The sequence below is a fragment of the Coturnix japonica genome, chromosome 20 (assembly GCF_001577835.2).
Source record: "Coturnix japonica isolate 7356 chromosome 20, Coturnix japonica 2.1, whole genome shotgun sequence".
NCBI lineage: Eukaryota > Metazoa > Chordata > Aves > Galliformes > Phasianidae > Coturnix > Coturnix japonica.
Window position 1 is genome coordinate 898,951 of NC_029535.1, and position 23,334 is coordinate 922,284.

The 23,334-nt window shown below is 42.3% G+C and overlaps 1 protein-coding gene across 11 annotated transcripts in view; it reads left to right on the plus strand.

Annotated features, from left to right (window-relative positions):
* Positions 1-23,124, plus strand: part of RBM39 (RNA binding motif protein 39) — a 29,091-nt gene extending 5,967 nt beyond the window's left edge. For 3 of the 11 annotated variants that reach the window (XM_015881275.2, XM_015881278.2, XM_032448521.1), the window contains 14 exons: positions 1,027-1,221; positions 6,350-6,415; positions 6,521-6,574; positions 7,934-8,051; positions 8,649-8,801; positions 9,314-9,451; positions 10,759-10,824; positions 11,723-11,927; positions 12,015-12,092; positions 17,271-17,303; positions 18,482-18,557; positions 18,722-18,827; positions 22,019-22,097; positions 22,191-23,124. In XM_015881275.2, coding sequence (XP_015736761.1) covers positions 1,027-1,221; positions 6,350-6,415; positions 6,521-6,574; positions 7,934-8,051; positions 8,649-8,801; positions 9,314-9,451; positions 10,759-10,824; positions 11,723-11,927; positions 12,015-12,092; positions 17,271-17,303; positions 18,482-18,557; positions 18,722-18,827; positions 22,019-22,097; positions 22,191-22,291 — 1,468 coding nt within the window. In that variant the 3' untranslated portion in view covers positions 22,292-23,124. Of the gene's footprint in view, positions 1-1,026; positions 1,222-6,349; positions 6,416-6,520; positions 6,575-7,933; positions 8,052-8,648; positions 8,802-9,313; positions 9,452-10,758; positions 10,825-11,722; positions 11,928-12,014; positions 12,093-13,721; positions 13,846-17,270; positions 17,304-18,481; positions 18,558-18,721; positions 18,828-22,018; positions 22,098-22,190 lie in introns of those variants that run through there. The other 8 variants (XM_032448519.1, XM_032448520.1, XM_032448522.1 and 5 more) reach the window with 4 other exon arrangements.
* The last annotated feature ends 210 nt before the right edge of the window (positions 23,125-23,334 follow it).

The following is a 23,334-nucleotide window of genomic DNA, read 5'->3' on the forward strand; positions in this document are numbered from 1 at the left end:
TGATCACAGTATTTTAAGTTGTGAAGCTTTATGATTATTATTATTTTTTCTAAAGCATTTGTGAAACTCTTGCTTCTGTTTCAGTGGCCAGCTCCCAAATTGAAACTGAGAAAGATAGTGCTTCCTGAATTTGAAAATTGGTTCTGACCTCTCAGTTTCAATCAAAATAAAATATTCAGGTGTTTGTATATGTTACTATGTCTTGCTGCTGGACTGGAGAAGAACTGGGGGGTCCTGGTGGATGAAAATCTGGGCATGAGCCAGTATTGTGCACTTAAAGCACAGGAGGCCAACAGTACCCTGGGCTGTGCCAGCAGAGGGGGGCAGCAGGGTAAGGGAGGGTGTTGTCCTCTTCTGCTCTGCCCTTGTGAGGTAGCACCTGCGCTCCTGTGTCCTGGCCTGAGATGTAATTGACTTCAAGGTTTGCCCCAGACCTGAGAGCCACAGGTGTAGAAAAGCAAATGGCTTAGCAAGGAGTGGAAGTAGCAGCTGTGTGTTGAAAGCAGATGCAGAACTCTTATATAGATCCAAGAAATAGTTCCAAGTGGTGGCAGACAGTGTCAGGAGAAAACAGTCTTCCTTTTCCTCAAAATTTCCTATTCTTTCTGTTTTTGTTTGTATTACTTGGCTTTAAAAGTAAAGTTTTTTTTATGAAAAATGTTATTTTTAATATCTTAATGGTGTATTTGAAATGTTTGGAAGACAGCACATACAGTACTACATTCAATATGCACTAGTTGTAATGTAGGAAGTATTTTATTCTCCAGTCCTGTTGCTCTAACTGAGAACAAAATTAAATTGAAAAGTTCTGCAGAGCATTTGATCTTGTTTGTTATGAATTTATGAGATTCCTGATGTTTACCCATCCCTGTTACAGAATTCCTTGTACAAATACCAAGATGTAGCAGATTTTCGCATTAATGCTTGTGGCATCAAATTAGAGGAGCTTTGGAATGTGAATGAATACAGGGAGTGATGACCCTGAGCTGTGTAACCAAAGTTGCTTTTTTTTTTTTTTTAAATCAGGAGAAAAAAGAGCAAGAGCCGAAGTCGAAGCCATGACAGAAAGAGGAGCAGAAGCAAGGAGCGCAAACGGAGCCGAGATCGGGAAAGGAAAAAGAGCAGAAGCCGAGAAAGGAAGCGGAGCAGAAGCAAGGAGCGCAGGCGCAGCCGTTCCAGGAGTAGGGATCGCAGATTCAGAGGCCGCTATAGGAGTCCCTAGTAGGTTATTTATGATAAGTTGCTTGTATGCTCCCTCAGTGTATGATGTGAGAGCTTGAAGTTTGTCTGCCTGCTTTTTGCGTTGATTGTTAAGTGCCTCAGAAAAGGGACTGAGGGTTCAGACTGAAGGTGGTGTCAATATGGATTAAAAAAGAGGAAGACAGTATCATATCATGTTCCTCTTGCTAGTTTTCCTTCTTAACCACTTGTAAAACCACAAGGGAACGAATGTGTAAAACTAACTGGGAAGCAAATGCAAAAACAAAGCTTATTACAGACCTAAACTGCAGAGTGAGATTTCTACATCCTGAGTACTTCAGTGTGTGAACTGGAAGGAATAACTGTTCAAAAAACAAAAAAGGAGAAGTGGTCTGTGACTTGCATTTCAGACTCATAAAACCCTTTGCTTGTGTAATTGAAATTTCTTACTGGATTGCTCCTCTTTATGTTTACTGCAGGGCTGATTTATGCATCCAAACTTGGAAATGTTTTGCCTTGGTAGTGCCCATATGCTGTACGCTTGCCTTGCCTTTTCTCAGACTTACCTGGAGATGTAGAAGTGTTCTTCAGTGCCTCTGTCCTTTGGCTTGATAGGACTTCTGCTGTAGGTAGTTTGTGGCAGTTGGCTTTGATTTCTCAGGTGCTGTTTTTTTCACTGGTGTTATTTGCTTGAAGTTCCTGCTGTTGTATATTCCTGTTGTATATTCCTCCCATCACCTCTTTTAGCCCTCAATGAATCACAGAATGACCTGGGTTGGAAGGGACCTAAAGGATCATGTAGTTCCAACCCCCCTGCCTAGCAGGGCCACCAAACATACACATTTACTAGATCAGGTTGCCCAGGGCCCCGTCCAACCTGGTCTTGAATGAAGCAGTGAGCACTAGGCTGCATGCTTGGCTTTGGTCAGTTACCTGCAACTGCTTCCTGTGTGTGCTTTGGTCTGGGTCTCATCGTGGCTGTTGCCAAACCTTGGAATGCAAGGTAATGTCAGAAATAGGTACTAGGAAAAAGTGTTGGTTTTTTTTCCTTCTTTTTGCAGCAAGTGATGTCACTTTCTTTGGAGGAATCTCTCGAGATTTTTACAAATGTGCCTTTTCCTTTTTGATATTTTCTAAACTTGTACAGTTCTCTGCAGACTGGATTTTTTTTTTTTCTAAGGTGACTGGGTCCTTCTGCAGGGAGTGCATTCATTTTGTGCTCTTGGAATGCAGTCAAAAATGCTGGAGGCTTCAGGGTCTCATTTTGTGCTAAGCGCCCTTGATGTTAGCAGTCTCTGTGCTGCAGACATACTGCATCTCTGGGGTCTGCCTGGCATTCCTTGTGCTTTTTTCAGTCCTTTGTACTCAGAGGTCACAGCATAGCAGCCTTGCTTTTGCTTTGTCTCTCTTATAAGGCTTTCTGCAGTCTTTGCAGACTTGCTCAGGGCTTCAGCTCTCAAGATTGCAACAGTGCACAGTTGGTTTGTTTTCTACAGCTCTTTGGCATCTGTATGATTACAGGAGCTGGCTGGAATTTGTCAGTGCCACTGTTGTTGCTCCAGATTGCCTTGTAAATGCAGGAGTCCTAATCAAGATCTTCCTCCTTTAGGAGGTGGAACCTGCTAGTTGTCTTGCTTCATGGTGGTGTTGCTCATCTAATCTGCTGGAAGTTTCTACATCCTCTTTTTTGTGTGGGAGGCTATTGCTCTTTGTTTTTTTCCGTGAGTTCTCTGCCTGCAGATATTTGGGATCCTTAGCATCCTGGTCTTCTGAAATGTTTTCCTCAGGTGGAGGTTGAGAAGCGTTTTACTGCACTAATGCCTGCCTTTTCTCACATGTCCAAATGTGTTGTACCCTCATCTCAGAAGCATTGGTGCTGACTGGAGTGCACAGCAGTTAGCTGTGGTTTGCTTGTAAGTTGTGGATGATAATGGTGAAGCAGTGGATGTTGTAAAATGGTGTCAGAATTTTAGTTCTTAATCAGAAGGTACAAAGAAAAACCTCCCTTGCTATTTAGAACAAGCAGAGCTGGTTTAAAAATGAGTTTCTGCATTAAAGATCTTCTGTAGCAGTTCTTAGTTCTGGAGATAAAGCCTCCTGCATCACTGGCCTCCTTTCCTTGTGTGCCTTTGGATCTACCAAAAATAATGCCACCATATGATGACAGATTCTTTATTGGCAGTGCCATCAGCTTCACATTTTCTGAGTAACAAACAATGCTTGAAGAGATGGAGATACATCAGCTGCTGTATGGAGAATTTGGATCTGGAATCTCACTTGGTGGGGCTGTGCAGACAGTTCTGAGTTGGGTTACCACAGACAGTGTTGCACGCAGCTGCTACATCTAACTCAGAACACTTCCTCTTTGTATCGTTTTCCACTCTTAATCCTCTTTAAATGAATTTTAAATTAAGATATGTCTGCTGCTGGTGGACATACAAGAGCATCTGCAGTACTGCAGAGAGGCTGTCTGCGTGGTGTAGATAATTCTGAAGGAAAAGGATGGGCAATATGGAATAATAAATTCTCAGTCTTCAAGTTTTGTCTTTAAACCTGAGATAGTCATTACTTGTTTCTGTTTTTAAAAGTTGTGTGCTTGGCTTTTACTGTTGAGAGTGTCTGTGGAGCTTTTTCTGTGTTGTTCTTTCCACTTATCTTACCGCTTAAATATGTTAAATGTTATAAGACGTCTTAGGAAAAGGAACTCTACCAAGTGTACCCACTTAGACATCGGGCTGCCAAGTCTCAGCTGTTCCTCACGTACAGCAGAACTCACTTAGACTGTATGTTTAATATTCTGGAACCAAGAACTTAGAGCTGTAGGAAAAAGAGTCCTTATGCATGCACTGAACATTCATTGCCTCTCTTGGCCTTTGTTGGCCAAAGGTTGCCTCATCTGAGAGGCTTTTGTTGAACGCCTGGATACAACTGATGTGAAAGTGGTTTTTTTGTTTTTTTTTTTTTCCAGGCTGACTTCTGACCTCGTTATTGTTTTGGACTATGTGGCATCATGTAGGTTTAGGAAAACGTGCTTTGCTATATGTGGGGCTTATTAACCTCCAGATGTAAAGATTAATTGCTTGTTACTCAGTTTTTCCATGCATGAGAGCAGGAACTGGACATAACTGCAAAGAGCTTTTAGAATGGCAGATTAAAGAAAGAAGAAAGTTCCTTTGATCTCTAGCTTTACAAGCAGATCTCAATAGAAAAATCCAAATAAGTGCATCCTGAGAATTACTGTGACAAAGATCTTCAGAAGTTCCCTCAAGCTGTCACCTTGCCTCAGACAGCTTCTAAGACCTCTCACTCTGTTAAGTCCTTGCTTTGCCAGTTTTTTAGTGTTCATTTGTTTCTTTAAATCTTACAGTGCTTCTTTGTTGAGAGTGAAAATGAGCAAGAGATTATTGGAGGGTTAATGTTTTTTTTTTGTTTGTTTTTTGTTTTTCTCCGCATTTGAAAACTCATTTTACCTTCTCAGTCACTGTGTGTGTTTGTTTTCTTTTTAACTAGTTTTAAGCAAAGATACAGTAAGAAAACACTTCATCTTTCCCTGAAAGCTTATGATCTTAGTCATTGGCAGTTACTCAGTTGGTCTGCGTGTTAACAGTCTGGCTATTGGGGTCACTGTAGTTAGTGCGACATATGAATTGAAACAGATACAGCAGTGTTCTGCAGCAAAATGTGTCAAGGTGCAGGGCCGTTCCCTCTGATAAGATGCCAGCCTCTGAAACCAGTCCTGGCATCTCCAGATGCACTTTTTGGCAGTATATTTTTGGGATGCTGGAGAACTTGGGTGGGTGTTCTCAGCAGTCCACCCAACTTGGATAAAATACAGCATTTCCTACTCTAGGATGTTTTTCAGCGGGTATTTTTTATCCAGAGTAACCTCAACTAAACATGTTGCATATTATATACCTGTTTTTATATCATATTTTGTCTTAACAATTACTTTCTAAACCATCTGATTTATTTCCTTTTATTTTTTTCCAGCGATGCTCAGGGTCATATTTCCCTTCCTTTATCCTGGCCATCATGGCTCTGGATGTGAGCCCTGTCCTTCCACCTGTTATGGTGTCATGGCGTGTTTAGAATGGGCATCTTCCTCCACATTGTGAATGCTGAGCTAAACTATCAGCATTGCTGCTTCCCTGGGTAGCAAGACAACCTGGCTGCCTACATGGACTTAGTGAAGGACTGCATAGTATCTTCAGACCGCTGTATTTTTCAGGGTGTCTTCACATCAATTTATATCCACAAGAGAAAGAAACAATTCTGTGCAAATGGACAGTCCCCTGGCATTCAGTCTGTGTAGCATTGCCTCTGACATTCAGTGGATATAGAGGAGGAGGACTCGCGGGTGGCATTTTTTGCCTTGTGCCTAGGAGGAGGTGAAGTACAGGGAGAACACAGTAGTAGGAATTTACTGCTCACGTCACAGTCTGTTGCTCTGCCGCAGGAGCTAGCAAGAGAGCTGCCTTGCTGTGGAAGGAACGGGCAGATTGCCATTTGTTGTAACAGCCTGCAGAACTAAAATTAGATTCAGCCAAGAGATGGTTGCTTATGTAGATAAGGTTAACTGCTGGCTTAAATAATTCTGTGTTTTGATGTCCATTCTGAACTTAAAGGAAGCTATTTACATTTCAGTGACGCTTTGTAGTGAATGTAGCAGAGACAACACTAGGAAATTTCCCAGGATGTTTCCTTTGCAGGTATCTGCGGGGAGCTACTTTGCTTTCCACTTGCATCTTAAGTCTGATGCAGTTTGCAGTTTTAAGATGTTATACCGAGTCCTGTCTGCACTTGTCAGTGAGATGTGCATGTGGGGAGATGCATAAAAAAGATTGGGACAGCAGCTGTTGTTCAGAATATGTGTACATGTGTGCCATGTCTGGCCAGCTCTGGCTTCAGTTCTTCCTTAGAGTCCTGTCCTGAGGTGCTGCAATGTTAACGAAGCTGAGCAGGGAGTGTGTTCAGGGCCTGGAGGTTCTGCTGTGCGCAGCGTATGCATGCAGTGTGGGTACTGCTCATGGGAGGTGCTGGCAGGGTCAGGTGTGCGGGTGGGTGAGCGCTGTCAATATAATGTGAGTACAGACAAAATCTTGACTTGAGGCGCTCTGGTAAGTAATGTCTGTCTTTGCTTTTGCCGTAGTTCTGGTCCCAAATTCAACAGTGCCATCAGAGGGAAGATTGGTCTGCCTCACAGCATCAAATTAAGGTTTCTGAGTTTTCTCTACTTTTTATTGCAACATTAATAGGTTTTGTTTAAAATAAGACCAGTGTGTTGAAGTTTTTTGGTAACCTTGTTTTTATCTCTTTGCAGCAGACGGCGTTCCAGAAGCAAAAGTCCCTTCAGAAAAGACAAGAGCCCTGTTAGGTAGCTATTTTTATACTTGTTTTTTCCCCTCTCCATGGAAGGGAGAAGTGTAGTGGTGAAATAATGTGTGACTGACTACTCAGCTATCCAACTTCAAGTCACAAGTAATGCTGGAATTCATCCTTCAGAAAGCCTGTTAAATGAGAACATGGAAAAATGTTGCTTTTTTCCCCATGTCATTCTTCCTCCCCCACCTCTAATTTTTAGTGTACAATTGTAAATAACGTCAGTTTGCAAAACATGCCTTGCTTTCAGGTTCATGTTTTTGTGTTAATTCTAATTTAACTTACCTGTCTTTCTACTAAATATTACTAAATACAGAATGGAAAAGTGCTGCTGTTTTTTCCTGTCCATTGTTGATGTTATTTGTAAAGAAGCCGCGTAAATGAAATTCAGGAAGTGCTGATCCATTCTTAAGCTTTTCAATTAAGGAACTTGTATTTAAATCGCTGCTAATTAGATTTGTTTAAATTTAACTATATTAGTTTGGAGAATAATCTTGCATGCTTTTTTCACTTACTAGCAAAGTAAGATAATCAAGCTTTTTCTTGTGTTTTCTCAGTAAGATTTCGAACTGTAGATATGTCTAAATAGATATGTTATGCTACTGGAAGCTCAATCTGGAGTCTGGCCTGCTAATTCTATCCTATACATAAGTGCAAGCCAGATTTTTTTCTACTGTTTTTTGTTAGGTTTTTTTTTTTTTTTTTTTTTTCAGTTGAAGCTTTAACGTTTCAAATGCAGTGTGTTTGATGTCAGCTGTTTGGTTGAAATCAGCACTGATCCAGTCTGTGGGATGACAGTCATTATTTGTTAATCGTTTGTTTGATTTTTTTGGGGAGAAGTGTTAACACGCTGCAAGTATAAAGCAGTGAGGACTGGGAGATGTTGGTGTACATGGCAGTGTTTATGCAGTGCCCATAGTGACTGCCAAGTGATTGGTTATATACAGCTTCTTAGTTTGGAAAGCTCATCTGATAGTAGTACAGGTCTGCTTGATTCATTTTGTGTGCTCTTTAATTTCCTGTCATCTGTTTGACTACAAATTTGTTAGTGTGGTGCTCTTCTCTGTTCATGACAGTAGCAGAATGGCAGCCTCTGTGTAGTTGGGGTTTCTGAATTTTAAATACTCATTTCCAGTCATACTTGATGTTTAAATGTTAAAACAAGAAGTTTAGTCATGTTAAATACTATAATATTAATGTTAGGTATTTGTTTCACTTCTTAGCCCATGCTTTTTTAAATATTGCTGATATTTTTTTACCATTAGACTACAGAATGCTTGTATTTAAAGTTTTATGCACTCAAAGATTAGTTATCTGAACTAGATTTTTTTTGATGCATCTTTATTCTTTCCAGAGAACCTATTGATAATCTTACCCCTGAAGAGAGGGATGCTCGAACAGTATTCTGCATGCAGCTAGCTGCAAGAATTCGACCAAGAGACCTGGAAGAATTTTTCTCTACAGTAGGGAAGGTAAATAATAAGGAGGTTAAAGTGTCTCTGAATACTTTCTCAAGTGACCCTAGCTTAGGTTGGGTATTCTGCTGAATTACAAGGATGTGTCTTACAGGAGCAACCTGGGGCATAAATGTAAGGCTCTGAATGTGGAGAAGTGATTTGTCAGTTTATTGTTGGGTGTGCGGTATGCATGCAGAATGTAAGGAAGCAGTTGTGATTCACATAAGTTAATTTTCAGAACTTTGAGTCTCCTGCAGATAATCTTTTGCCAGTTGAAGTGTAATTTCAATTTTAACTTTCAGTTTTGAAGAAATAGCGTTTTTCAGCAGCAGCTCTGCCAGCAGTAAAGTTCTGCCTTAAGGCATTGCAGGGTTGAAGGTGTCGACCTTTTTCCTGAAGAATACTGCATTTGACTCTGAATTGTAGCTTCTAATGCTAACTCTCCCTCAGGATGTTTGTTCAGAAAGTTTGATGCCACTCTAGAATTGCAGCATAATTACAGTGCCATTGATTTGGCCAGCAATAGCTTCTTAATATATCTGAAATTAAATGTTTCAGCTTCTTCCCTATTGTAGATCTGTCTGTGACAGTATCTCTGTGCTTGCCTTTCAGGTTCGTGATGTGCGGATGATTTCTGATAGAAATTCCAGACGCTCAAAGGGAATTGCTTATGTTGAGTTTGTTGATGTTAGTTCAGTGCCTTTGGCAATAGGACTCACTGGACAGAGAGTCCTGGGCGTTCCGATCATAGTACAAGCATCACAGGTAAGGACTTAATAAACCAAGCTTTTAACCATGTTAACTGGTGGCTCTGGTAACTTGCTGGGAAAGTTAGTGTTTGAAAGTTGGTCACCACTGAAAATGTGGAAAAATCTTAACAGTAATGATTATATAATTTGAACATAGAAATTGACCATGGTTCCTGGTCACTGACGTGTAAATGAAAGCTGCATTTTGAAAATACTAATGTTAATGAAGCAGTAGTGACTTTTAAAAATCCTAATATATATTGTGTGCTCTCTGACACATGCTAAAATCAGAGTGACAGTTCTTGTAAGTACAAGGCAGAGTTCTGCATGAAGTTGTTCAGCTTGAAGTTTTTAGGGAGTTGTATCTCTGTACTTAGTCGTGGTCTTTGATTTTTGTATTTGTGAGCTGATTATCTGGGCGTGCAGTGTATAAAACAACTGAATTTAGTAGAAGTATACTGCTATTTTCATTTTCATTTTTCATTATTATCATATTTGTACAGAATGTTCTAATTTTTCTCCCCATAGGCAGAGAAAAACAGAGCAGCAGCCATGGCAAACAATCTGCAGAAGGGCAGCGCTGGCCCTATGAGGCTCTACGTGGGGTCATTGCACTTCAACATCACTGAGGATATGCTTCGAGGGATTTTTGAGCCGTTTGGCAGGGTACGTTCCGATTTGACACTGGTGAGATGTTGTAGTTTATATGAACATTCAAATGACCTCTGGAAAAAATTCAATGTCACAGCCAGCAAAGCTGCTCATTTTCTCACTGTTGTCTACCTACATACTATACCACAAGGCTGTAGGTACTGTGTAAGTATTTCAGAACAAGTGTGAGCCTTCCCTGGAGATGTGGTCCAGTGATTTTGAGTGGTTGGCCTTATGTTAGAAAGCTTGAGAGTTAAGTGAGGGCATGAAGTTCCCCACAATCAGGCCTTAGTCTAGTTCATAGGGAATCTGTGGTAGTGTAATCTATTTCTGAGTATTTCTTTGTTAATTAGTAACCTGTATTGCTAACCTTTGCGGTGTGTCTCCTGCTGCTGTGATGTAGGCTTCTATCTTTACACTTTGATCAGTGGCTTCCAGTTTATGGCATGATAATGTTTCCTTACAATTATAAAAGTGAGCAGATTGAATCTGAACTTTCCACCTTAAAACAACAGCAACAAACTTATACCCAGAATGCATTAGTCAGCACAGTGCTGCACCGGTGTTTGTCTTTATTACATAAGGAAAAGATAATACATTTCATATGCTGCTTAGATAAGTTTTTTTATCAAGCCTGTTGATGGTTTTCACACCGTTTTAGAGCAGTAGCTTTGTTTTGTACATTCCGTAACCTTACTTTGTTCAGCTTTGGTATGTATAACCCTTTAATTCTGTTGTGCAAAATCTGGAATGTTGCAACAGTTGGTTAAATTGTAATCCCCGTGGCTGCTCTCTTGTTTTCTTTGGAGGCCTGGCAGTATACATATATATACTTAGCTGTGAATGAAGGTTGCTTTGTTTTTTTCCCTAGTTCTTCTGACTTTAGTGCTGCTTTCTCTTCAACCACTATTTCATGGCGCACAGATGACTTTCTCGTGTTTAAATTCAATAACTAACATTTTAGGAATTATGGTATACCAGTAATTATTAAAAAGAGGCACACTTTTCTTAAAGCCTACTGGCCAGTGATGCAGACTGCTTTTCTGCATAAGTTGGGTTTCCTCAGTGTATGGAATGCCCTGACTGTTGCTTCATGACCTTGACATTGGCTGCTTCTGTTCTTGTATCAGAGTGCATATCTTGCTGCCTCTATGCTAATATTTATTTAATGAAAGAATAAGGAACTTAGTTCCAACCAAGAAGAACAGACATACCAAACGTGCTTTCTTATTAATATATGTATCTTTGGCAGGGCTGCATGCATACATTATTTGATATCTTGTTCTGTTCCAAAATGTAAACAGGCTTATTCTTATTTTCAGATTGAAAGTATTCAGCTGATGATGGATAGTGAAACTGGACGTTCCAAAGGATATGGATTTATTACGGTATGAGTGGAATTTCCAGACCTCTTGAGCAACATTTAGTATATAGTATATATACTACTTCTCATGTAGTGGTATGGGTTACTCAAACCTTGCTTGGAAATGTCATGTTCCAGGATGTACAGTGGTCTATTTTTATTTTTTTTTTGGTTTCTCTGTGATTAAACGATGAATGTGTACAGATAGAAATAGCATACCTGGTGGTCAGTGCCTGTAGAGCAGTGCTATTCTCAGCAGTCAAATATACCTCCAAAGACTGACTATCTCATAGTGTCATTAAAAAGATGGAATTAGAGATTTTCTTTTTGTGACGTTAAATTCCAGAGGCCGAAACTTTTGGTTAAAAGCATCTTTCTTTTCATCTTGGCTCTCGGATACATAATTTTGTGAACACAGCAGTTTGTGATGAAAGGATCTCAGCGGAGGCCTCTGTCACTTGGAGACCAGTGAACCAGACTTAACTTCATAGCTAATATATGACGTTTTAACATGGACAGCAGGCTTGTGTTTTTTATTTGACCTGCATCCTGAAGCAGATAATCTGCAAGGAGTCTCCAACAAATGTGTGACAGTTAAAGTTCTGCAAGTCACTGTTTGTTGCTCTTGGAAAGTGTTGTGAGATGACTGCAGCCATGCCTTCCGCTTTGTATTCCACTGACTGCTGTATCTATGTTGTCTAGCTTCCGCAATAACACATGTCTCTGTGTAGGAGAATGTAAATATTCTGCCTTGCTTGAGTTTTGATTAAAACAGCAAATATGAATCACATTTAATGTTGCTTGGCAGCTGTTGTTATTTTTAGTGTTTTTCGTGTTTATGTAGCTATGGATGTTATGTGTGATGAATGCTGCTAAATATCATCAGTGGGATTTCTGAATGTGTATTTTTTTCCCACCTGCAGTTCTCAGACTCAGAGTGTGCCAAAAAGGCCTTGGAACAACTCAATGGGTTTGAGCTGGCTGGCAGACCAATGAAAGTTGGGCATGTAACTGAGCGCACTGATGCTTCCAGTGCTAGCTCATTTTTGGACAGTGATGAGTTGGAACGAACTGGAATTGACTTGGGAACAACTGGTCGCCTTCAGTTGATGGCAAGACTTGCAGAGGGTATGTATGGTGATAAATAGGAAATCTGCAATATTCTGTATCTTTATGCAACTTGAATTAATTGGTGTGTTTGTGCTTCCTGCTCAGGTACAGGATTGCAGATTCCCCCGGCTGCACAGCAGGCTCTGCAGATGAGTGGGTCATTGGCATTTGGGGCTGTGGCAGGTAAGAAATGATAACCCCCAAAATACTGATCATACTTGGTAATTTTGAGACAAGGTGCTGAAATGTATCTTCAGATCTTTGAAGTTGGGAACGTGGCTACTACAGCGTGTTTGACAGACTGAGGAAATTATGAAATCTGTGGGCAAATAAACAGTAACAGCTTGTGTCAGCTTTGTGGATATGCTTCACTTTGCATTGCTTCTGGTGAATCTTTGTAGTTCATTTAACTCATTTCAAACCTTCATCTCTTTACTGTTCTCACTGCAAGTGGGAGCATTAATGTCCCACCTCAGTGTAAATATTGACTGTTAAAAGTGGTGGGCTCATAAGTGGAAGAGGATTGACCCTCTACAGAGTCCCTTCTGGAAAAAAAAGCAAACAGCCGAAACAAAAGCCAGCTGTACCAGGAGAAAGAAGGTTACTGGTATTCCATGGAGGACACTGCAGTAGTTAGGATCATAGGATGCATGCCTAGAGAGGTGGATGTTGTACATCAAGGTGCCAGTGTGTTGCATGAGGAATGGTTATAGCTTGTGTGCATCACTGGAAGAATTACTGAGACTTTACCTTGAAAGAATGAGTATGAGGCTGAGAGTATGATGGCTCCTGCTGCTAGTTCAGTAGCTGGTCTGAGCCAAAATGTTCCTAGAGGGCTTCAGGTAACTTTTACAAGAGACATTTTTAAGTAATACTAAAGCAAAGGGTAGCAAATCTTGGTAGCAGTAGAAAAGACTTGAGGGATATCATAGATAACTGGCTGCTGGAATTTGCAAGAAGTGTCAAGAAACAAAGAAAGAATATGTGCATGGGGATTTCTGTCTTCCTGCAGAGTGGCAGGAGGAATTGAGACTTAAGGTACACCTGAGTCATGTTACTGAAATTCAGGTGCAATGCTGAAAAGAGCAAATGCATGAAACTGGATTGTTTTTAAGACAAAAAAGGATATATAGTGTATATCCCTTGTCGTGGAAGGAAAGGGACCTGAGAAGTGACAGAAGATTGTGAATTGAGGAACAAATTCTTTATATTGATGAAGAAAAAGGTGAAAAAGACGAGGTAACGAGGAAGAGGAGTAACTAGTCCAGAAGGAGAAGGAAGATGAACAGCAGTAACATGAGATCACCTCTAATGTAGGTGATAGTGATGTGACGGCCTTGCTTGGAAACAAGTGTAGTTGGTGAGAGATGAGAAAAGCGTTTTAAAGAAACTGCAGTCATTTCCTCTCCTGTGTCTGAAGCAGGTGATAAAAGTCATCCGCCCCAAATGGGGAGGTCCAAACATTCTCAAGGCATCTAAATCATTGGAATAGCATTAAATTAGTGTGAGACAATGTAACTGTGGAGGAGTGAATTTTAAGGCTGAACAGTTTTTTGTATAGTATGCATGCTTAGCAATTGTAGAAATGGAGGTGGTAAGAGTGTCATTGCTTGTTCCACTTGTTTTGTGCAAAGGGAGTAATGCAGTTATGTACAATTTCGGGTAACTTTGGAGAAGGATAAAGCTTTTTAAAGTCATGAGCTGTCCCCAAAGTGAGATTTGGTTATGGATTAAAGATCTCTTTACTCTTGTTCGAGAAAATTACTACCAGGAATTATGTCATTGTGGGAGACTTTAACTTCCCTGATACAGATTGGAGAAGAATTGCTAGTAATAATGGTGGGGCCCAGATATTCCTGGATGTGATATCCGACAAATTTCTTCATCAAACACTCACTGACTCATGAAGAAGGGATGCTATTTTAAAGTCATTTTGGTAAGTAATGAAGATGTTATGGATGAGAATAGAATTGCCCATTGACTGAGTGATCTTGAGTTGCTCAAGCCTAAACGGAAGGATAAGGCTTATGATTTCAAAAGTGGTGGTTGAAGAAATAAGGATGCCAAGTCAGCTGGTCTAAGTAGCTTGATTGTATGAACAGACAGGATGTAAAAAGTTTCTTCAGTTCCAAACAGCTAATGCTATATTGGATCTGTATTCTACAGAAAGAAGAAACTGTCCTGTTAAAATTGGGCTACACACTTACCTGGGTGCCTGCCTCTAGAGAAATACAGGATAAGCACAGAGCCTGTGAAGAATAGGAAAAGGATAATAATGATAATGTGGTAATAAAGAAGACAGTGCTGTTAGTTTAGTAAATGGTGAACTGAGAATTACTTACCAAGAGTTGGATTAAGATGGACTTCGTAAAAATAAATGAATAAAATGAAAGCATAGATGAAGATTTATCAGATCTTGAAGACAACAGGAAAGAAGCAGGGCTGAGATTGAATGAAAAAATACTTGAGGTGTTGGGAAAGAACCTTCTTTTCTCAGGTTGTAGTGGGAACGCTGGTCATAAGGCTTGGGCTTCCTGTCCAATGGGAGTATGGATTAAGAAAATTGCATCTCTAGGCAGATGAAGATCTAAAGAAGAATTGCGTGTTGTCAGTTCAGGGCAGTGGAACTCCTATCAAACGAGTGAAGGAATAAGCACATGAAGTATGAGATGCAGTGTCCAGTGTTGTCAATAAGTACTTTAAACCTGTGATAGAATACATAGCTGGACGTCATGTCTAAATTACTTGCACTTTAGAAAAGGATGGAGGAAGAACCTGATATGGATGGTTGCAAAAAAAAAACAGGTGAGCAGACGGAGTTGTGCTCAGCATGAGAGGTGTGGGGTGTTCTGCATCACTCACCTGTTGGGGGTTGATAGAGGTGTAGAGTACGTAACACAGGACCAATGTCTGGAAGTGAGAAGTAGTGATGAGTTGGAAAACCCATATTTAGTCAGGGAGTGAATATGAACCCTCAGTGTGATGAGGCAGCAGTGTTTCAGTGTCTCTAAAAATTGGTGGTTAGAACTTCTTGCCTATGTTCAATATGTGCTGAATGAAACTAGTGGTGGGAAAGCTGGAGAGTTGCTTCTTGGGGGACCTGCGAGCTTGGATGTTACTGACATAAAGGACGTTCCAGCAGGAAAAGCAATTGAAGCTGAACAGTTACAGCTGTTTATATTCTTGTTCTCTAAGTAAATTGTGTCTGAAAACCAGAAATCGGGAGGTGATAGAACTCTTCATATACTTTGTGGGACAAAATTCCTTTTCAGCAGATTTGATCTGCTGTGCTGTTGTAAATAATGAGAAAACTGGGAAGTGTGTGGCTGGTGTTTGTTTACTTAAAGCTGGCTCTGCTTCAGGATGAAACAAGTCATATCAAAATGTCTTCTAAGGCATACAGTGCTTGCATAGGTATTTCTGCTGTATCTGTACTGTGCACGTACAAAGCCATTCTGGTCTCCCTGATGCAGGTAATACACAGAATATACTCAGCAAGGAGCTGAGTTTAACTTGACATGTTGCAAATGCAGTGTCAGCATACTGTTCAAAGCTGCACATCAGGAAGCTTACAAGATTGACAGTGAAGTTCAAAAACGGAATGGATTTAGAAGAGAGAAAATTCATTCTTCAGTCCTGAGCAGGGAGAATATTCAAGTAGTTAATAAAAGTTTTTATGGATGGAGGAATATGCTTCCAAAATAGCAGCTAATTAACGTACACAACTTGTTGCTACAAGGCACTGATTGGTGACCTTCTCTAAATGGAGCAGATCTGTGAGCCATGGCCAGAACTGAGTGCTCTGTGTCACATGGGGCGCAGGGTCCCTGCTGGCCTGTGCTTGGTGATTTCAGCTGAAGTGATTTCAGAAGTGCAATTGGAGAAGTCTGTACTCATCTAACCAAAGTGCTTACTTGCCTTTATCTTATTCAAACTTTTTTTTAAACCAAAAAACTCAGTAATTATTTGTAGGATCATAGAATGGGTATAGGTTGGAAGATCACCTCGTTCCAATCCCCTGCTATAGGCAGGGACACCTCTACCAGACCAGGTTGCTCGCAGCCCATCCATCCTGGCGTTGAGCCCCTCCAGGAAGTGCACATCCACAATCTCACAGGGCAACGTGTTCCAGCATCTCTCCACCAGAACAAATGCTGAGATAGATTTGGGCACTTTGTGGATCTCATGGGTTTCTGTAGGGAACATGTCCTAAGACAGTCTTCACCATTATGGGATTTCTCACTTGGTGGAGCAGAGCATTCATTCCTGTTAAAAGCCAGATGAGAAAACATGTTACATATGCAGCTCAGCCTTCAGAGCTTTCTTGTTTTAACCCTGTGTTTTGCATGCTTTCCCAGCGTGTACTCTCCTGTGGAAGTCATATGGAAGGTCCTTGGGAGTAAGCCTTGAGTCTGCAGGGCTCCTGCTGCCCATACTGGTGTCATTCCCCTCCTGCTGGTCTGCCAGGATTCTGGAGGAGGGCTTAGAGGGGAAAAAACACACAGACAGATGTCTGCCAATTTCAGCTTATTTCCAAACAGTCCATCACCCCATTACAGCTTTCTAAAGAGTTGAATTGTAATGATGGTGACTCACTGCAAACCCCTCCCTCACTGAGTTGGTGAGAATTAAGACATTGAAACATGAATGAAGTTCCCTTCCAGTGTTCCCAAGCTTTTCATTGATAGCCTAATGTTGAGTCAAGTACTTGTGTCATACCCTTGTAAATGATTGGGAAATCTATGTTCTGTCCCTGATACTTCACACAGGGACAGCTGTTATGCTCACTTGACAAATTAACATGTTCTAAATGCTTGAAAATGTTTTGAAATGGAAGAATACTGAAGTAATGTGTCATTGTGATGTTTCTGTGAAGAGATAACACATGAAATACCACCATGTTTCTTTGATATAAATATGATAACTACTTTCAGAACGCTGGTTGGGTAACTGTGTGCTTAAATGCTTGCAGTTAAGATAGCAAGTTTTTAGTGCCTGCAGGAATTGCAGTTTTTTCTCATGGGAAAAAGAAAATGCTTAAGGAGTTGAAGCACAGTACAGGCAAAGTGAGAACTATGTATTGAACTAAAGGACATGGTCACTTTCCTTTTAAGGTATTGTTTCTCTTTGAAATACTCTTGCTTATGTATTTGGCTATGGAATATCTTTCAAGTGCAGGATATCCCAGCTGAAAAGCTGGAAACAAGGGAAATTTATTCTTAGGAACAGTGAGAGCAGGCCTAGATTCTGGAGCAAGGTCCTTAAAGCAAAGCACAAGCTAAACAATCTGTGTGGCAGGTACAACACAAGTATGGTAATGTTCACAAATGTGCTAATTAACTTCTGTGTATTTCTCCTCAGATCTGCAAACAAGACTCACTCAGCAGAATGAAGGTAACCTGAAATTTGATATAACTTGTCACCAATACATTATGTGCTGCAAATGTTGTCTCTAAGTGAAATGCTTTTGATATGGAGATTGCCTACAGCCTGAGAAGTTGTGCTGATGTCTGTAGGAACTGTACATTGACTGATGGCCACAAAGAACAGAAAACATGTTGAATACTTGGCCTTTTCTGTGGCATTTCCTCAGTGTCTGACGTGTGCCCAGGGAATGCTGCCTAGGAAGTAGCCCCTAGAATGGCTGCATGGGAAGGGACTGCGTGGCTCCCAGCACGTCTGCGTGCACAGCCCCATCTGTATGGGCCTGGGGGAGCTCCAGGAATGGGGACAGTTGGCCTTCAGATCTGGTTTTGTTTTCCCCTGCATTGAAGGTAGGGGCTAGAAGACTCAAATGATAAGGATATGGGATTTGGGATTGCTGTCTCTGAATTAGTCTCACATTGCTGCCTTTGCCCCCCTTAATTCTATGTATGTAGGGAGAAAGTGGCCTATATTTCACCTAAACGAACAGCCTGTGGAAAGGACAGCTGTAGGGCAGTGCTCACATTGATAAGATGCACTGTGATGATTGGTAACAGCAGCAGATCAGTAATTGTTTGGTTACTGAGAGAGTATGGAGCTACTTTGAAGCTTTGTCAGTATTTCCTGCACTGTGCATTTCTGCAGAAAGGTTAGATGTATTTGAAGGATAATTCAATTTGCTCAGAGCAAGTTTTGAGGATTCTCAGGAATTGATGGCACGTCCTGTGAGGAGAGGTGTGGGGCAGCCCTGCTGCACCTGCACTGCTGTGTGGCCAGTACTGGGTGTGCCAGGCTGAAGGGACTGGTGTGGGTAGTGCTGGAATGCACACAGTGCTCCAATGTGGGGAGTTGTTTGTATTGAAATGTTTACATTGAAGATCCAGTGCAGTCAGGGTGCAGGGTTCTTTTCTCTGGCATCAATTGTAGCTAATCTGTTTTTTTCCACATTTTCCAATATGATAATTTTTAATCATAGGTATTGTAGAGCTCTGCTTTCTTGCCTTCAGTTTTCTGCTCAGTTAGAACTGTTGCTGTTTGTGGCAGATGAGGATTTTTTTAGGAGAGTAGGTGGAAGATCCACGTTTAAATTGGGACCACATGTAGAGAATTCTGAGATTTATAATTGTTTTTTTTCCCCATTGAAACAGTTTTGGCTGCAGCTGCTTCTGTACAACCACTTGCAACACAGTGCTTCCAGCTTTCCAACATGTTTAATCCTCAAACGTAAGTGATGTACTGCAGTTTCACTTTGGCTTTTGTTGATGACGTGTGAGAAAGCAATTACAACAGCGGGTGGATGGGCTTTTTGTTGATGGATTGGTTGTGAAGTGGGTTTTACTGTGAGTAATAATGTTTCCGTCTCTGTTCTGTTCCTCTTCTGCCTGCAGTGAAGAAGAAGCTGGCTGGGATACAGAAATTAAAGATGATGTGATTGAGGAATGTAACAAACATGGAGGAGTTATCCACATTTACGTAGACAAAAACTCAGCTCAGGTATGCCTGGCTGCAGGGACACACTGAACCAGCTATGGGAGTTCTGTTGCTTTATTCTGTATAGAGGGAACATTACAAAAACTCTATTTTTGTCCTAATCTGAATCTACATTTCCTGAAGGTGCTTAGCAGTTGTTTCTGCGTGTAGCTCCCTTGTATTTTGAGTCATTGTCACTTTTTGGTGTTGCGGTCTGCTCTTACGGTTTTCCACAGTTGAAGATAGTGTGGACATGTGGGCTGGAGAATGGCAGCTTATTCCTTCAGGCATTTCCCTGTGCATTTCCTAAGAGCGAGGGGCTTCTGCTTTCCACTTCTGCTGCAGAATGCAGACTTCAGCTTCAGCACAAAGGTCGCAGTGCTTCAGCAGATTCAGAACTGCAGCGAGATGTGCCTCATTTTGCCCTTGGAAGCAGTTGTCTTCACCAGCAGTGTTAGATATGGGTCTGCTAACACTGAGGGCAGTAGGAGTACCTGTGTCTTAAGAACCTGCTGCTGAAGGCTTAATAACAGTGTTACTTGTGGTGGTAAATTAATTTTAGAGCAAGAGATTCTTGAACATCTGCATTTGAAAAAAGCTGAGGAAGTTTTCTTCTTCCATGTTCAGTTTGTCTTTGCTATCCCCAGACTGGTCATCTCTTCCCCTGTATTTCCATTCCTAGTGTAGAAATTGCTGATGTGAACTCTTGAACTCCATTTCTATGGAATCCACAACTTAAACTGGAGTACTGCCTTAAAACAGTCACTGTCACATCCTAATTTCCAACCGTGGAGCCTTCAGAGTGCTCTGCCGGGGTGAGAGGCTGAAAGTTATGCTGCTGTCCATCCCAGTTACTGCTAAGATAGGAGTGTGTGCCCCTGGTGGTGCACTTGGTGCCCTGCAGACCTTCATTTACCATTTAGCTGCTGCTATGGAAGTTTCTTTTCTCTTGTGACTCTTCCACGTGGGTTATGGGGATGTTACATTTGACATAAGCTGCTTTCTAATACATAAGACAGCATGCAGGCTTTCCTAGTATTCTTAGTCTCCCAGGTAAGGATTATGTTGAACTGCTGGGCTGGTGGGCGTGGAAATTTTTCCTGTAGCACGTTATTCTATGACTGATAGGCACAGTGTCCTATGACAGACTTAATATTTATTATTTTGTAAGCTTTTGGCATTGCACACAGATTCTGAGCGCATGGAGCTGTAAATTTGGCTCGGTGTAACTCATAAGGGAACTGTAATTTTATTTCTTATACAAACACTCATTAGGTTATGTGAAATCCAGTTTGTGGTATCAGCATGGCTCAGATCTGAGACACCCACTGCTATTTAAAAATGCTTTCTTTGAACATAGACTTCAGCTGTGCTGTTTTGTGGGCTTAGGTTCTCATTGCATTACCTCACTTCTGATCTCCAATCTCTGGCCTTTGGGAGATCTTTTCCAGACACTCAGACCTGTGGGCTCTGAGGGCTGTCTGTAATAGCAGTGCAGACAACATTGGTATGGATGAAAAGATCTTTGTCCCAGCTGAATGCATACATTACTCTTGGCTGTTCCAGTCTGTGGTGTGTTTCAGGGGAATTAAAGCTTTATGTTGCTGTGTCCCATTTAGAGGTTTAAGCAGCTGGTATGTGTTTGCAGGGGAGGCAGAGGATGCAGCTGTGTGCTCCTCAGTGCCCATGAACATCAGATTCCCACCTCCCAATGGTCTGCAAGAGCCCCCCTGCTCTCAGGCTGTCCTGAGAAGATTCTACCGCAATGGGAAACATGGGTGTAGGCTGGGGAGCGCTGCTAAAGGGAAGGCTGTGCTCCTCTTATTAATATATGCTTCTCTAAAAGCTGTTCACTTTGATTATAACATGATTCAGGAACTACTGGTAGTATTCTGTGTAAACATGTAGCAGAAACAAGGCACACATGTTATTGTGGGCTTGTGTATGTTCTGTAGTTTTTGAATGTGAGTATTGCAGTACTTCGCTTCAGTCTGGCTTAGTTTCCAGATAGAAAACAACACTTGTCTGTGGCAGATAAATTTCCTCATCCATTCATGTTAGTGAGCATCCTGGGCTGTTGATACTTGGGGCATCAGCCTTCTCTGAAGTGCTGGATGTCCTTAATATCCCTGGCACAGAGTTCCCACACTGTCCATCTGAAAATGAAGCTGTAAGCGTGTGCATCTGGTGCAGGGGGTGGAGGTTTTCAGGCTTTCATAGAATACTAGGACAGCTGGGGTTGGAAGGCACCTCCAGGGTCGCCATGTTCCAGCCCCGCCACAGGCAGAGCTGCCAGCCCCTACATCAAGAACAAGCTCAGGTTGTCCAGGGCCCCGTCCAGCCTTGGGCACCTCCAGGACAGGGCAGTGCACAGCATCTCTGGGCAGCCTGTGCCAGCCCCTCACCACCCTCTCAGTGCAAAATTTTACCCTGACATCTAATCTAAACTTTCCTCATTAATTTTGGAGCTACTTCCCCTCATCCTATCACTTGCTCATGTAAAAAGTTGATTTCCCTCCACTTTATGATCTTCCCTTAAATATTGAAGACCGCACTGAGGTCTCCCTGCAGCTCTCTCTTCCAGGTTGAGCACCTGTGGCTCTTTCAGCCCACGTAGCAGAGCTGCTCCAGCCCTCTGAGCAGCTTTGTGGCCTCCTCTGAATTTCCATTCTTCCTGCGTTGGTACCCAGGGCCTGGATGCAGTGGTGTGGATGGGGCCTTGTGATGGCAGAGTAGGAGGGGGCAGTCCCTGCCCTGCCGCCCCCCTTTCAGTTGCAGCCCCAGGCACCCTCAGCTGTCCAGGCTGCAGGCACACACTGCAGGGTCACATTAAGCTTTTCCCCCACCGGTGCCCCAAGTCCTGCTCAGCAGGGCTGCTCTGTGGTTCTCCCTGATGGCAGTGCAGAAAGGCAGCCACGCTCCTTGCGCTTCTGTTTCACCTGGGCTGTTGTAGTTGGGAAGTGCTAGATTATGCTTCAGAAGGCATCAGGAGCAAGTAAGCAATGCTTGCAGCTTCCATACATCAATCTTACATTTGGTCTGGGTTGCAGAATCTTATCCAGAGAGTGGTGCTGCAGGCCCCGTTAGTGCGATGGTGTGTGTGTGTGTGTGCTCACTGCGGTGCTGCTGGGAGCTCTGGGGAAGCTGCTTCCATTACGGCACACAGAGGAGGTGCCTGCAGGAATTGTAACGGTGTGTAACGCTTTGTATTGCAGGGCAACGTGTATGTGAAATGTCCTTCCATTGCCGCCGCCATCGCGGCTGTGAACGCATTGCATGGGAGATGGTTTGCAGGTGAGAAGATGTGTTTTGTTGCAGAAACGTGCATGTGTTTGTTGGTGACAGAGCTGGGCGGACACTAACCCGGGTGTGTTTGACTCTGTCCAGGTAAGATGATCACAGCGGCGTACGTCCCCCTCCCCACGTACCACAGCCTCTTCCCAGACTCCATGACTGCAACCCAGCTCCTGGTCCCGGTGCGGCGATGAAGATGGATTTAGCCAGTTTTGTACATAGTTATTTTTTGGAGGAAGATTGAGTTATCTTTTATTTAGATAAAAGGAAAGGATTTAATGTCATTTTGTGTACACTTCCTGCTACCTTTAAATAAAATGAAGTACGCAGAAATGCAGTGTGTTCATTCTCCCTGACTAGCATTTCCACTGTATACAAAGCTGTTGACTTCTTGTTCTGCCTTGTAATTCTTGTACATTTACTGAGGTGATGTAGGAACTGAGAAGTAGCTCATAGAAAACAAACTGTGAGAGGCGGGTGGGCCGGAGTCGGTCTTTTGGGGCTTCACCAGCCTTTCTTTTAACACAGCGATTACAATTGACATTTCACTAAATGTAGGCGATCTGCTCGAGATGGAGCGAGAGACCGGAGGGGTGAATTTAGTGCTGTGTATAGATGGGAACTGAAGGGGCGCCCGGCGCTGCACTGTGCTGAGTGGTTGGCCGGGCCATAGAAGGACTGAAGGCTTTTCTTTCTCGATGGTAATTTTGGTTAATGTTATCTGTAAAAGTTTCTTTGTAAATACTGTGTGAGGTGTGTCTGCGTTTCCAAACAAAACCAGCTCTGCATTTCCAGGCAGGAGGTGGAGGATGGCAGCGAGTCTGAAGGTGGGCAGGAGATACAGAAACACGTTTTGTTGTGGTTGCATATAATCTTTGCTCTTTTTAAGCTCTGTGAGCTCTGAAATATATTTTTGGGTTACTTCAGTGTGTTTGACAAGACAGCTCGATATTTCTATCAAACAAAGACTTTCATATTGCAACAATCTTTGTAAGAACCACTCAAATAAAATTCTCTTAAAAAGGCCTTCACGGAGCTTCCTTTCTCCGCTCCTTGCGTGGCTGGTGCTGGAGGCGCCGTTCCCTCCGGCTCTGAGGCTGTTGGCGTTCAGGTCGCGTGGCTGCCATTTCTTTCCCCTGGTTAAGGGCGGCCATGGGACGGGCAGAGCGGGGCCCGCCCTGAGCTGACGGGGCGGAGCGTGGGGCCGCCCGGATCCCGGCGCTGGGGGCTGCTCTGC